Below are 16268 nucleotides of genomic sequence, written 5' to 3' on the forward strand. Positions count from 1 at the left end.
AACCCCATCACACGCATTGCCATGTGAATGGATACCCTTTGACTGTGTAGCAGCTCCTGAATCCTTGACTGAATTTTGGATATTTTGTTCAGAGGTAGAAATACTCTCTGAAGTCCTGAATGCAGCACAGCCCCCAAATGAGTCATCTGTTGTAACGGAATCAGAGACGACTTTGCCCAATTTATGAGCCAAATGTGTCTCTGCAAACAAGCTATTGTCTGTTGCAGATGACACTAGAGCAATTTCTGAGACTGTGCCAGGATTAATAAGTCATCGAGGTGTGGAAAAATCCTTATCCCTTGCTGATAGAGATAAGATACCATCACCACCATAATTTTGGTGAATTCTCTGGGAGCTGTGGCTAGTCCAAATGGTAGGGCCTGAAACTGAAATTGTTGCTGGAGGATAACAAACCTGAGATAGCGCTGATGGGACAGTGCTATAGGAACATGTAGGTAATCATCCTGTATATCCAGAGATACCATAAAATCCTCCGGCTTCATGGCCAAAATAATGGAACATAAAGTCTCCATATGAAACCCGAGGCACCCAAATGTACGATCCATTTGGCTTCTGGACTAGAAACAGGGTGGAATAAAAACCCTGTCCTCATTGCACATGAGGAACTGGGATGATTACTCCTGACTGAAGCAATTTCTGAACTGCCTCTTGCAAAGCCCTAGCCTTCATTTCCACTGAAGATGGGCTGGGACAAAAAAATCTTTGAGGAGGGTGTTTCTTGAAAGCAAATGCATAACCGTGAGATACCGCTTCTTGCACCCAGGCATCTGTGGTAGATTGCTGCCAGACCTGTGCAAACTGAAGACGTCTACCTCCCACCCTGGGATACCCCAGGTGGAGGACCGCACCATCAAGCTGATGGCTTATCTTCTGATTTGGAAGCCGGTCTTCTGGTAGCCCAATGCTTTTTAGTCTTACCAGACTTCTTGTACTGGGACTGTTTGCCATCATCTTTTCCTTTAGATCGAAAGGGCCGAAAGGCTGAAAAAACTAGCCTTGAATTTGTGTGTGGAAAGAAACCTTCACTTTCTTGGAGTCTGCTTCTAACTCCAAAATAGTGGATAATTCTTTACCAAAAAGAATATCTCCAGTAAAAGGCAAAGAATCCAGAACTTTCTTGGATTCTGAATCCGCTTTCCATGTACGTAGCCAAACCGCTCTGAGAGCGGCTACTGCTGAGGCTGATGTCTGAAAGGCAACTGTACCCATATCCAAGGCTGCTTCTTCTATAAACATTGCAGCCTGTTTGATATGTGCAATATGGGATTTTTGTTCTCTAGATGCCATTGAAAGATCCTCCTCCAATGCATCAGCCCAGGTAGCCACTGCTTTCGCCATCCAGGCTGAACTTATGATTGCCCCAGACAAGGAAAAAATGGTTTTTAGGAAGCCATCAACTCTCCTATCTGTGACATCATTTAATGATGTTGAGGCAAAGGTAATGTTGATTTTCGCATCAGTTGAATGACATGCGTATCTACTTTGGGAGCCATCTCCCTTTTTAAACATTCCCCAGCCAGAAGAGGATAATTGGAATTCCATTTCCTTGGAATTCTAAAATTCTTACTGGGCGTAACCCAAGCCTCTTGCATAATTTCCGTCAGGTGTTCTGACCCAGGAAACTCAGTCCTAACTGTTTTGCGACGTTTAAAACACAGGTGCCTTAGATTTTAACACAGGCTCTGCTGCCTCCTCTAAGGATAGAATGGCTTTCATAGCATTAATTAGCCCTGATATGTCCACTGAGCTGAGACCTTCCACCTCGTCTCCGTAAGCAGAAACTGAGTGTGATGTGTCTTCATCTGAAACGTGTAGACTGTGAAGATGTTGTATCATGTCTATGTGATTTACTTACCACCGGACTTTCAGCCTGCTTTTGTTGAGAGGCTGCTGCTTCCACTGCTGGATGTAATAAACCCCAGGTGGAATGCTGCATGCAAGGGTTATTAGTGTAACTTATACCTTGTAGAGAAGTTGGCATTATCCACTCAGCTATACTGGATAATGTCTGTGCAAAAGTAGCCATGGGGGATCCACTTGCACCTATGGATGTCTTGGATTTTTCAAGAAACTGTGGTGAAAGCTAAAACAATTTACACACAAACCATACTGAACCAGATCTTGAGAGGTTAACCCAGGTTTCCAAGACAAACATGAAATGAGTGTTGGTGCTGCAGTAAGTGTATTTTCCTCACTCTTGCTGCTCTTAGACATGATAAATAATCACACACTTGTACAGTGTTAACTACACAATTTGTGACTAATCACTTTAAATTTTGTTAAAGTGACATACAATCCGACCCTACCCTGGCTTTGCACCAGCACTGAGGATCGGAATACACAGAAAAACTGACAGAATTATAGTAAAAGTCAGCAATCACACTAGCAATCAGTCACAGGTTATACTTTAGTATAATAAGCAATATGAGCACATAATCAACAACAAATACATTTCAAGTATGTAGGAGAAACATATTACTGCAAATACCTTATATAGGATTTAACCATATTCAGTCGCATAGCGAAAGAAAACAGCAGCACTAGTTATCAGACTCGTATACATCAGGCACTTATCCAACTATTCGTACTCAAAGGTAGATGGAGACTTAGTGCTGTACTACCAGACTCAGTAGAGTGGGATACAGGGAGACTCACCCTGCTTCCAGGATCGAGCAATACGTTAGTGAACGCTGAGTGGATCCAGACGCTATTAGTGTACACACTTGCCCTGTGAACCTACAGTGAACACAGCCGCACAAGTGAACACTGACGCACCAGTCACACAGCCGCCTATGCTGTGACTGGGTCTCCTTAGATACACAGTGTCTCAGACGGAAGCGGGAAATCAGTTCATGGCGGGAGACTCTGAGGAAACTGGTCATGAACTGGTGGGACGACCAAGGGAGCGATGGACTCCGCACTGCTGACATCAACCCTAGGGATCGTGGCCTCATACTATTCCTGGAGCCTATGATCCCTAGGGCCTACTGCTTGTGCCCCCCCTAAATAGCAGCCGCATCAGCGACTGTTTGGTAGTCTCCTCCCCAAACAGTATGGCTGTGTCAGTGTTTCCCCTCTAAGCTGAACCAATGCCTTACCCTCTCCTTGTGCTCCAGCCACAGACTGGTAACGTCTGCTGGACTTGCTAGTACATCCGATACAGACGCCCGCCAAAAAAGCACTGTACTCGTGGGTAAGCATTGTAGCGATCCGGGGGGGGGGGAGTTGTTGGAGCAACTCTTGCTAAGGTATGTATAAGACACTTTTTAGAAAGATAGCTCAAAAAAATGGTAAGACTATAAAAATAAAATAAGAAAGCTTACGGCTGCTAAAAAAACAGCAACCCATTGACCATGGTCTGGCTCCTGCTGCACCAAACAAAAAACTGATTTGCCTGATCCAGGAGGCAGGGATATATGGACGGGTCCATTGCATGCTGGGAGGCCGAAAGCTTTGACCGTCATCATATCCCAATGTTATCCTGTCGATAATCTGTGGACCCTGCCGGAGAAATTCATATTAAGCCACAATTCACATTATGCCACACAGTATGAGCCACAATTCACATTATGCCACATGGAATGAGACAAAATTCAGGGAGAGTGACAGCAGGGACAGGCAGAGTGACAGGGAAAGTGACAGCAGGGACATAGGGACAGGGAGAGTGACAGAGAGAGGGAAAGCAAGAGCATACAGTAGGGACTAGGGAAGGAGAAAGGCAGCAGGGTAAGATCACCTAATGAGCAGTGTCGGTGCGGAGGAGGCTGTGGTCTGTGGTGAGGAGGTTGTGGTCAGCACTGGGCAGAGAAGGCTGTGGGCGTCGGAGATGGTGCGGAGGCGGCGGCTGTGGGAGTTGGCAAAGATACAGAGAAGGAGGCTGAGGGCAGCAGAGGAGGCTGAGGGCGGCAGCGGTGTAGCGGAGGAAGAGGCTGAAGGTGGCGGCGGTGCAATGGAGGCGTCGGCTATGGTCGGTGGCCTTTGGTGCGGCTCCTATGACAGGCACTATTTAAAATCTGCCGCGGACTGGCAGCCAATCAGGAGCGGCCGAGCTGGAACATCATTTCCGCCATCACCTTAGTGAACACCCCGCGGAGCTGTAGACAGGCCGAAGATCAATGCCTGAAACTGGTAGCGATCGTTCAGTAGGGCGAACCGCAGATAGGTCTGATGGGGAGGCCAAATTGGGATATGTAGGTAGGCGTCCTTGATATCCAGGGACACGAGGAATTCCTGTTGTTCCAAGCCCGCGATCACCGCTCTCAAACATTCCATCTTGAATTTGAAAACCTTCAGGTAAGGATTCAAGGACTTGAGATTCAAAATGAGTATCACAGACCCGTCTGGTTTTGGTACTATCAACAGACTGGAGTAGTAACCTTGTCCTTGCTGTAGCAGAGGACAGGAACAATGATCTGGGACTGGACCAACTTGTCGATGGCCAGTAGCAGCGTAACACGCATATATTCCAAAACTGGCAAGTCTGATTTGAAAAATCGTTGGGGAGGAGCAACGTCAAACTCCAGCTTGTAACCCTGAGAGATAAGGTCCCTTACTCAGGCATCTTGGCAGGAACCGTCCCAGACGTGGTGGTAGTGACGTAACCGAACTTCCACCACGAGATCCCCTCGCGATGGGTGGGCACCGTCATGCTGAAGTCTTTGTGGAAGCTGAACTGGCACTCTGTACCTGAGAGCCAGTAACAGCTGGTTTCTTAGGCTTACCTCTGGAGCCTCTAGCTGCATTGGAGACACCCCTGGTCCTAGATCGAAATCTGGAGGACCAAAAGGACTGAGTAGACGGTCCCGGGTAGGTACGCCTAGCAGGCGGAGCCCCTGAAGGGAGAAAAGTGGATTTCCCAGCAGTAGCTTTGGAGATCCATTCGTACAATTCAGCTCGAAGAGCCATCCACCTGTGAAGGGAAGAGATTCCACATTACGCTTGGAGTCAGCATCTGCCATCCACTGACGCAACCATATGGCTCTGTGAGCCCGGAGCAGGGAGCACCGCCCTTTTAGAAAGGCGAGAGACTGAGATATCAACTGCTGGAGATTCTTCACAAAATTTCCTGCCTTCAGGGACAAATGGGAAGGTATTTAAAAACCTTTTGGATACCTGATATTTTTTATCTGGATGTTTCCAGGCTAATTTAAATAAATCATCCAATTCCTTTGAATCAGGAAAAGTGACTGTCACTTTGTCTTGTGGGAGGAAAAATGACTGCTGATTAGTAGCGTCCTCCAGGGGGAGCTTTAACACATCCCGTATGTCCAATATGAGGGGTTCAACACCCTGTGTAGGGGTGGAATCCCCACTAATGGGATACCCATCCTCATCCACCATATCATCAGAATCTGATAAAATTGCAGGAAAAGCACGTTTTTGTGCACCTGTACTACACAGCGGTGGATGGGAAGTATCAGCCTTGCCAGTTAGGCTAGCCACTGCTTGTTGCCGTTCTTGTGTTTTATTGGCATTGGCAGTCAGTGGAGATGACATATCAGACATCATAGTTTTTATACTCCCCCCAGCCAGGAAGGCTCTGGACTCTCTCCCATGTTGTTATCAGCATTTTGTGATGAGTGACTACACTGCTCACAGGATATGGAGCCTGATTAAATAGGGGAGAATCTGGCATTACATACATTGCATGACTTCTGTTTCACCATAATGAAATACAGAAAACAATACACATACAACACAGACTGAATACAATACAAGCCTGCCCTATTGCATGTGAGAGGAGACACAGAAGAGAGGACACCAGCGCACCCAACACTGTACAGCCCCAGTGAGACTGTCAGCGTTTTATGTAGTATTATAGAACAGTTATACTGCTGTACAGAGAATTCCCCAGAGGAATGTAAACTGTGCACTAATAGCAGCTCTCCCCCTCTACACCCGGTACCAGTGATCCTAAGACCGTTTGGAGGGGCTGTATGAGGCTGCTGCTTATGCAGAGGAAGGCTCCAAAATGCAGCTGAGCCCGCTCTGATGTAGCTCCGCCCCCCGCTAAGGCGCCGGAGCTACTAATAAGTTTTATATTGGCAATGGGGGTAATTCCAAGTTGATCGTAGCAGGAAATTTTTTAGCAGTTGGGCAAAACCATGTGCACTGCAGGGGGGTAGATATAACATTTGCAGAGAGACTTAGATTTGGGTGGGTTATTTTGTTTCTGTGCAGGGTAAATACTGGCTGCTTTATTTTTACACTGCAATTTAGATTGCAGATTGAACACACCACACCCAAATCTATCTCTCTCTGCACATGTTATATCTGCCTCCCCTGCAGTGCACATGGTTTTGCCCAACTGCTAAAAAAAATTCCTGCTGCGATCAACTTGGAATTACCCCCAATGTCTCCACAGGCTGTGTAGCCTCACATAAATGCTTGGTACCACACACCTCCAGCCAGTCTCACGCAGGGGCAACTGTGTGCCTCAGCCACGCTTCTGACGCACAATTAACTGTGGTTGTCGGTTTGTACTCACCACGACGATCACCTTCAGGCTCTGTTAGGGGTGTGCAGCAAGCTGCGGATGCGACAGTGCCCCACTGAACAAACAGCCCCTCAGGACGGTGGTCCTGCAGAGGAGAAATGGCTCTACACCTCATGAGGCCGGTGACCATCTCCCCCCCCTAACTCCCACGGCGCAGGTATGCTGTTGCCCAAACAGCATACCGATATAAGTAAAAGTTTAAATGAAATTGAAGAAAAACTCTGGAGCTTGCAGAGTGTGCATCCTCTCCTGAGGGCACTTTTTTCTAAACTGCCTGTGGGAGGGGGCATAGAGGGGAGGAGCTAGCACACCCAGTGGAAGAAATTTAAAGTGCACTGGCTCCTTTGGACCAGTCTATACACCATCGTACTAATCTGTCCCCAATATCTCTTATGGATGCTAGAGAAAGTACAACATTTATGTGATCTGATTTGGTTTTGCATATATAACTAATTTACATGCAAAACAATGTGACATTATAAAACCGCATGATCAAACAAAAATATATAGTGTTATAAAGCTAATATACCTTTTTCACAGTTTTTGTTTGGATGCTGGTTATTATGCCATTTGCTGGATCATATAGTGTCACCTTCACATAAGGATCACTGGAAAGACATGAGATGTTTTGTAAATATACAGCACAAATAAACAGAATAGACCAGAGGTTCCCAAAGACGGTCCTCAAGACCGGTGCCGGTTTTAGTATATCCATGCTTTGCCACAGGTGATTTAATTAGCATCTCAGTCAATTTGATTAAACCATCTGTGCTCAGCCATGGATATCTTTAATACCTGAACCGTTAAGGTGCCTTAAGGACCGCATTTGGGAACTTCTGGAATAGCAAAATATAAACCATTAGCAGTAGAATGGGTTGTACTGAAGAGCTCAGTTGCTTTCAATATGTAGGACACCACCATTCCCACAGGTCAGATATTCATCAAAGTTCTTCCCTGCTAGATCTGCACTGGTCAACTTCACGTGTTTTCCTTTTAATAAAACTTTTATGAAAGCATTACAGCGCATAGAAATCAGAATACAATAAATGGAGTATAACAAATCTAATCCTGGAAGAGAAAAACATGAATACGAAAGTTTATTGACGGATTACAAATTTGTCGGCGGACGGGAAGCTGGCTGTCAGTATCCCAACAGCGGCATCCCACCACAATGCTGGCTGCGGGGCGAGCACTAAGAGTCCCCTTGTAGGCTCGGTGGCTCACCACAGGATCTATTCCCACTCTATGGGTGTCGTGGACACCCACATATGGGAATAGTCCTGTTGCGCCGGTATTTCGGCTGTCTGGTTTATTATGCAAAAAAAAAAAAAAAAAACAGGTTGCTAAATGAATAACTCTAGGTGTTATACCAAAGAGCTGCAGCCGCTCGCAAAGTCCTACTGCTAATTCAATTCCTGCTTAAAGTTGTATATTTTAAGTTCAGAGTTAGCTATAAAGTGGTCACATACACTGCAGAATAGCGAAGGGGAGGAAACAAACAAATGTATGTAGTTAAACGCAATATCACTAAACAGATCAATTTAACACTGCATCAATGCCCTTCAGTTTAAACAATATTGCTATTCTGTTCATATCCATCAAACTAAACTATTACACTCGTATTTCAGGTCTCTTGTCAGATCATTCATGTATAGCACACAGTAGCGGATCTTGCCACGGGCAAGCAGGACTTTTGCCCGGGGCGCCGCCTTCCGGAGGGCGCTGGCGCCATCCGGAGGGCGCTGCACCGTGGCAAGATCCGCCACTGCTGCCCGCTGTGTCCCCCGTCCGCCTCAAATGCCCGCTGCCCGCTGCCGTCCCCTGTGAAGGGAACTAGACGCTATGCGTCTAGTTTCCCTTCGTGGAAAATAACTTTGCTGAGCGGTGCGCGATGACGTAATTGCGCACCGCACAGCAAAGGTCCTCTCCACGAAGGGAACTAGACGCATAGCGTCTAGTTTCCCTTCGTGGAGAGGACCTTTTGCTGTGCGGTGCGCGATGACGTCATCGCGCATCGCTCAGCATTCAAGCGGCGCTAGAATGTACAGGGGCGTAACTGACCACGCCCCCTGTATTAGGTCACGCCCCCTTTCCTGCCCGGGGCGCTATGCGCCCTTGAACCGGCCCTGATAGCACACAAATACAGTTGTGACTGAAAGTTTGTGAACCCTTCAGATTATTATACATTTCTGCTGAAATTTGGCCTAAAACTACCTCAGATTTTCACACAAGTCCTAAAAGTAGATAAAGAGAACAAAATCAAAAAAATGAGACAAAAAAAGCAGAGTTTATGGTAGACTTACCTAGATAACCCTCTTTCTCTTACAGTGTCCACAGGATCGGTACCTTGATTGGGCACCAAACAGTTGAGCTTTTTAGACTCCAAGGATGCATCAGGCCAGCCCCCTATATCCCTCCGCCACCTGGCTCAGGCAATTCAGTTGGTTCCAAAGCTCAAGGCAGGAACAGTTTTAATCGGGAGGGAGACCTATTCAGGCGAGAAGACATACACACACACTTCCGTACCAAAGGACAGGAAGAGTTTAGTAAGTGTACAGATTCTCAAATCAGCTGCGTCAGGGTGGGATCCCTGTGGTCACTGCATGAAATACCAGAAAAATAAGAATTTACTTACCGATAATTCTATTTCTCGTAGTCCGTAGTGGATGCTGGGGACTCCGTAAGGACCATGGAGGATAGCGGCTCCGCAGGAGACTGGGCACATCTAAAGAAAGCTTTAGGACTATCTGGTGTGCACTGGCTCCTCCCCCTATGACCCTCCTCCAAGCCTCAGTTAGGATACTGTGCCCGGACGAGCGTACACAATAAGGAAGGATCTTGAATCCCGGGTAAGACTCATACCAGCCACACCAATCACACCGTACAACTTGTGATCTGAACCCAGTTAACAGCATGATAACAGAGGAGCCTCTAGAAAAGATGGCTCACTACAGCAATAACCCGATTTTTTGGTAACAATAACTATGTACCAGTATTGCAGACAATCCGCACTTGGGATGGGCGCCCAGCATCCACTACGGACTACGAGAAATAGAATTATCGGTAAGTAAATTCTTATTTTCTCTAACGTCCTAAGTGGATGCTGGGGACTCCGTAAGGACCATGGGGATTATACCAAAGCTCCCAAACGGGCGGGAGAGTGCGGATGACTCTGCAGCACCAAATGAGAGAACTCCAGGTCCTCCTCAGCCAGGGTATCAATTTTGTAGAATTTTACAAACGTATTTGCTCCTGACCAAGTAGCTGCTCGGCAAAGTTGTAAAGCCGAGACCCCTCGGGCAGCCGCCCAAGATGAGCCCACCTTCCTTGTGGAGTGGGCATTTACAGATTTTTGGCTGTGGCAGGCCTGCCACCGAATGTGCAAGCTGAATTGTACTACAAATCCAACGAGCAATAGTCTGCTTAGAAGCAGGAGCACCCAGCTTGTTGGGTGCATACAGGATAAACAGCGAGTCAGTTTTCCTGACTCCAGCCGTCCTGGAAACATATATTTTCAGGGCCCTGACAACGTCTAGCAACTTGGGGTCCTCCAAGTACCTAGTAGCCGCAGGCACCACAATAGGTTGGTTCAGGTGAAACGCTGAAACCACCTTAGGGAGAAACTGAGGACGAGTCCTCAATTCCGCCCTGTCCGAATGGAAAATCAGATAAGGGCTTTTACAGGATAAAGCCGCCAATTCTGACACGCGCCTGGCCCAGGCCAGGGCCAACAGCATGACCACTTTCCATGTGAGATATTTTAACTCCACAGATTTAAGTGGTTCAAACCAATGTGACTTTTGGAACCCAAAAACTACATTGAGATCCCAAAGTGCCACTGAAGGCACAAAAGGAGGCTGTATATGCAGTACCCCTTTTACAAACGTCTGAACTTCAGGGACTGAAGCTAGTTCTTTTTGGAAGAAAATTGACAGGGCCGAAATTTGAACCTTAATGGACCCCAATTTCAGGCCCATAGACACTCCTGTTTGCAGGAAATGTAGGAAACGACCCAGTTGAATTTCCTCCATCGGGCCTTACTGGCCTCGCACCACGCAACATATTTTCGCCAAATGCGGTGATAATGTTTTGCGGTTACATCCTTCCTGGCTTTGATCAGGATAGGGATGACTTCATCCGGAATGCCTTTTCAGGATCCGGCGTTCAACCGCCATGCCGTCAAACGCAGCCGCGGTAAGTCTTGGAACAGACAGGGTCCTTGCTGGAGCAGGTCCCTTCTTAGAGGTAGAGGCCACGGATCCTCCGTGAGCATCTCTTGAAGTTCCGGTTACCAAGTCCTTCTTGGCCAATCCGGAGCCACGAATATAGTGCTTACTCCTCTCCATCTTATCAATCTCAGTACCTTGGGTATGAGAGGCAGAGGAGGGAACACATACACTGACTGGTACACCCACGGTGTTACCAGAACGTCTACAGCTATTGCCTGAGGGTCCCTTGACCTGGCGCAATACCTGTCGAGTTTTTCCCAACGGTTTATAATCATGTGGAAGACTTCTGGGTGAAGTCCCCACTCTCCCGGGTGGAGGTCGTGCTGAGGAAGTCTGCTTCCCAGTTGTCCACTCCCGGAATGAATACTGCTGACAGTGCTATCACATGATTTTCCGCCCAGCGAAGAATCCTTGCAGCTTCTGCCATTGCCCTCCTGCTTCTTGTGCCACCCTGTCTGTTTACGTGGGTGACTGCCGTGATGTTGTCCGACTGGATCAACACCGGCTGACCTTGAAGCAGAGGTCTTGCTAAGCTTAGAGCATTGTAAATGGCCCTTAGCTTCAGGATATTTATGTGAAGTGATGTCTCCAGACTTGACCATAAGCCCTGGATATTCCTTCCCTGTGTGACTGCTCCCCAGCCTCGCAGGCTGGCATCCGTGGTCACCAGGACCCAGTCCTGAATGCCGAATCTGCGGCCCTCTAGAAGATGAGCACTCTGCAACCACCACAGGAGGGACACCCTTGTCCTTTGTGACAGGGTTATCCGCTGATGCATCTGAAGATGCGACCCGGACCATTTGTCCAGCAGGTCCCACTGGAAAGTTCTTGCGTGGAATCTGCCGAATGGGATTGCTTCGTAGGAAGCCACCATTTTACCCAGAACCCTTGTGCATTGATGCACTGAGACTTGGCTCGGCTTTAGGAGGTTCCTGACTAGCTCGGATAACTCCCTGGCTTTCTCCTCCGGAAGAAAAGCCTTTTTCTGGACTGTGTCCAGGATCATCCCTAGGAACAGAAGACAAGTCGTCGGAACCAGCTGCGATTTTGGAATATTGAGAATCCAATCGTGCTGCCGCAACACTACCTGAAATAGTGCTACACCGACCTCCAACTGTTCCCTGGATCTTACCCTTATCAGGGAATCGTCCAAGTAAAGGATAACTAAAATTCCCTTCCTTCGAAGGAATATCATCATTTCGGCCATTACCTTGGTAAAGACCCGGGGTGCCGTGGACCATCCATACGGCAGCGTCTGAACTGATAGTGACAGTTCTGTACCATAAACCTGAGGTACCCTTGATGAGAAGGGTAAATTTTGACATGAAGGTAAGCATCCTTGATGTCCCGAGACATCATGTAGTCCCCTTCTTCCAGGTTCGCAATCACTGCTCTGAGTGACTCAATCTTGAATTTGAACCTCTGTATGTAAGTGTTCAAAGATTTTAGATTTAGAATCGGTCTCACCGAGCCGTCCGGCTTCGGTACCACAACAGTGTGGAATAATACCCCGTTCCCTGTTGCAGGAGGGGTACCTTGTTATCACCTGCTGGGAATACAGCTTGTGAATGGCTTCCAAAACAGTCTCCCTGTCAGAAGGAGACATCGGTAAAGCCGACTTTAGGAAACGGCGAGGGGGAGACGTCTCGAATTCTAATTTGTACCCCTGAGATATCACCTGAAGGATCCAGGGGTCTACTTGCGAGTGAGCCCACTGCGCACTGAAATTCATTGAGACGGGCCCCCCACCGTGCCTGATTCTGCTTGTAAAGCCCCAGCGTCATACTGAGGGCTTGGCAGAGGCGGGAGAGGGTTTCTGTTCCTGGGAACTGGCTGATTTCTGCAGCCTTTTTCCTCTCCCTCTGTCACGGGGCAGAAATGAGGAATCTTTTGCCCGCTTGTCCACGAAAAGACTGCGCCTGATAATACGGCGTCTTCTCATGTTGAGAGGCGACCTGGGGTACAAACGTGGATTTCCCAACTGTTGCCGTGGCCACTAGGTCTGAAAGACCGACCCCAAATAACTCCTCCCTTTAATAAGGCAATACTTCCAAATGCCGTTTGGAATACGCATCACCTGACCACTGACGTGTCCATAACCCTCTACTGGTAGAAATGGACAACGCACTTAGACTTGATGCCAGTCGGCAAATATTCCGCTGTGCATCACGCATATATAGAAATGCATCTTTTAAATGCTCTATAGGCAAAAATATACTGTCCCTATCTAGGGTATCAATATTTTCAGTCAGGGAATCCGACCACGCCAACCCAGCACTGCACATCCAGGCTGAGGCGATTGCTGGTCGCAGTATAACACCAGTATGTGTGTAAATACATTTTAGGATACCCTCCTGCTTTCTATCAGCAGGATCCTTAAGGGCGGCCATCTCATGAGAGGGTAGAGCCCTTACAAGCGTGTGAGCGCTTTATCCACCCTAGGGGGTGTTTCCCAACGCACCCTAACCTCTGGCGGGAAAGGATATAATGCCAATAACATTTTAGAAATTATCAGTTGTTATCGGGGGAAAACCACGCATCATCACACACCTCATTTCATTTCTCAGATTCAGGAAAACTATAGGTAGTTTTTCCTCACCGAAAATAATACCCCTTTTTGGTGGTACTCGTATTATCAGAAATGTGTAAAAACATTTTTCATTGCCTCAATCATGTAACGTGTGGCCCTACTGGAAGTCAAATTTGTCTCTTCACCGTCGACACTGGAGTCAGTATCCGTGTCGGCGTCTATATCTGCCATCTGAGGTAACGGGCGCTTTAGAGCCCCTGACGGCCTATGAGACGTCTGGACAGGCACAAGCTGAGTAGCCGGCTGTCTCATGTCAACCACTGTCTTTTATACAGAGCTGACACTGTCATGTAATTCCTTCCAACAGTTCATCCACTCAGGTGTCGACCCCCTAGGGGGTGACATCACTATTACAGGCAATCTGCTCCGTCTCCACATCATTTTTCTCCTCATACATGTCGACACAAATGTACCGACATACAGCACACACACAGGGAATGCTCTGATAGAGGACAGGACCCCACTAGCCCTTTGGGGAGACAGAGGGAGAGTTTGCCAGCACACACCAGAGCGCTATATATATACAGGGATAACCTTATATAAGTGTTTTTCCCCTTATAGCTGCTGTATCTTTAATACTGCGCATAATTAGTGCCCCCCCTCTCTTTTATAACCCTTTCTGTAGTGTAGTGACTGCAGGGGAGAGACAGGGAGCTTCCCTCCAACGGAGCTGTGAGGGAAAATGGCGCCAGTGTGCTGAGGAGATAAGGCCGCCGATAAGGGGGCGGAGCCTATCTCCCGTTTTTCTATGTATTTTGGCAGGGGTTAAATGCATCCATATAGCCCAGGAGCTCTATGTGATGCATTTTTTTTTTTTTTTTGCCATCCAAGGTGTTTATTATTGCGTCTCAGGGCGCTCCCCCCCAGCGCCCTGCACCCTCAGTGACCGGAGAGTGAAGTGTGCTGAGAGCAATGGCGCACAGCTGCAGTGCTGTGCGCTACCTTGTTGAAGACAGGACGTCTTCTGCCGCCGATTTTCCGGACATCTTCTGCCTTCTGGCTCTGTAAGGGGGCCGGCGCCGCGGCTCTGGGACCCATCCAGGCTGGGCCTGTGATCGTCCCTCTGGAGCTAATGTCCAGTAGCCTAAGAAGCCCAATCCACTCTGCACGCAGGTGTGTTCGCTTCTTCTCCCCTTAGTCCCTCGATGCAGTGAGCCTGTTGCCAGCAGGTCTCACTGAAAATAAAAAACCTAAACTAAAACTTTCACTAAGAAGCTCAGGAGAGCCCCTAGTGTGCACCCTTCTCGTTCGGGCACAAAGATCTAACTGAGGCTTGGAGGAGGGTCATAGGGGGAGGAGCCAGTGCACACCAGATAGTCCTAAAGCTTTCTTTAGATGTGCCCAGTCTCCTGCGGAGCCGCTATCCTCCATGGTCCTTACGGAGTCCCCAGCATCCACTTAGGACGTTCGAGAAAGGGGGATGACACACCACTGCCCCTAAGTCTGATACTCTTCTAGCTGAAGCAATTACCAGAAGAAAAAGCACTTTGGCTGTCAAGCATTTGAGATCCACACGATTCAGAGAATTAAATGGAGCAACCCGAAGAGCCCTGAAAACTATTTCTAGATCCCAGGGAGCTGTTGGAGGAACAAAAGAAGGTTGAATGTGAAGCATTCCTTGGAAGAACATGCGAACATATTATAGGTTTGCAATCTTCTTTTTAAACTATGCAGATAATGCTGACACTTGTACCTTTCAAGGAAGCCACGCGGAGTCCCTTGTCCATTCCTACTTGAAGAAAAGCTAGAGTTCTAGAAACTCTGAAGGACCTAGGAGCCAAACTTTTGGCAGCGCACTGTTGAAAATATGCATACCAAATTCGGTATCAGATGCGAGCAGAGGAAGACTTTCTTGCGTTAAGCATAGTCTGAATTACCTTGTGTGAAAAACCTTTTGCCTTTAAGACAGATATTTCAAGAGCCACGCAGTCAAAGACAGTTGATTCAGATGTTTGAGACAGGGACCCAGAAACAGCAGATCTAGACGTTGAGGCAGTAGGAACAGAGTATCTGTGGACATCCTGTGCAGATCAGTGTTCGAATTTCTTCTGGGCCACACCGGAGCCATCAGTAACACTGCGCCCCCTTCGTGTTTGAATTTTCAAATCACTCTGGGTACTAGACAGATTGGTGGAAACACATAAGCCAGACAAAAATTCCATCTCACGACTAGAGCATCCACGAAGATTGATTCGGGATCCTTTGTTCTTGACCCGTACCTGGGTACTTTGTTGTTCTGACGAGAGGCCATAAGATCCACTTCCGGCAGACCAACTTGTTTACCAGAATCTGGAAGACTTCTGGGTGTAAAGCCCATTTCTTTGCATGAATGTCGTGTCTGCTGAGAAAGTCCGCTTTCCAATTAAGGACTCCTGGTATGAACATTCCTGACACGGCTGGATGATGAAGTTATGCCCATTTTATTGTGTGGCTGACCTCCTTCATTACCATTTGACTTTGAGTGCCTCCCTGGTAATTGAGGTATGCTACTGTTGTTTTATTGTCCGAACGAATCTGAATCGACTTGCCACTGAGTATTTCTTTTGTCTGGGTGAGTGCCATGTATATAGCCCCAAGCTCCAGAACGTTGATTGACAGATTACTTTTTCCTTGGACCAAAATTCCTGGAAGGAGTACTGTCCTGACACAGCTCCCCAGCCCTGAATACTTGAGACTGTTGTCAGAACCTCCCAATCTGTGATCCAAAAGGGCTGCCCTTTGTACAGATGGGGCTTCTGTAGCCACCAGGCTAAAGACAGACTTGCTTCCTGAGGAAGAATCATTGTCTGAGTTCTTATTGTCTGATGCTGTCCATTCCATTTGGAGAGAATCAGATGCTGAAGGGGTCTCGAATGGAACTGAGCATATTCTACCATATCGAAAGTCGAGACCATTGATCCTAGAATTTCCAACTTATGAACCAGCCTTGAGA

General features: G+C 47.5%; 1 protein-coding gene across 3 annotated transcripts in view; it reads right to left on the bottom strand.

Moving 5' to 3' along the window:
• Positions 1-16268, bottom strand: part of NEDD4 (NEDD4 E3 ubiquitin protein ligase) — a 470501-nt gene that overhangs the window by 267563 nt on the left and 186670 nt on the right. For all 3 annotated transcript variants that reach the window (XM_063926139.1, XM_063926140.1, XM_063926138.1), the window contains one exon: positions 7047-7125. In XM_063926139.1, coding sequence (XP_063782209.1) covers positions 7047-7125 — 79 coding nt within the window. The remainder of the gene's footprint in view (positions 1-7046; positions 7126-16268) is intronic.

The sequence above is a fragment of the Pseudophryne corroboree genome, chromosome 6 (genome assembly GCF_028390025.1).
Source record: "Pseudophryne corroboree isolate aPseCor3 chromosome 6, aPseCor3.hap2, whole genome shotgun sequence".
NCBI lineage: Eukaryota > Metazoa > Chordata > Amphibia > Anura > Myobatrachidae > Pseudophryne > Pseudophryne corroboree.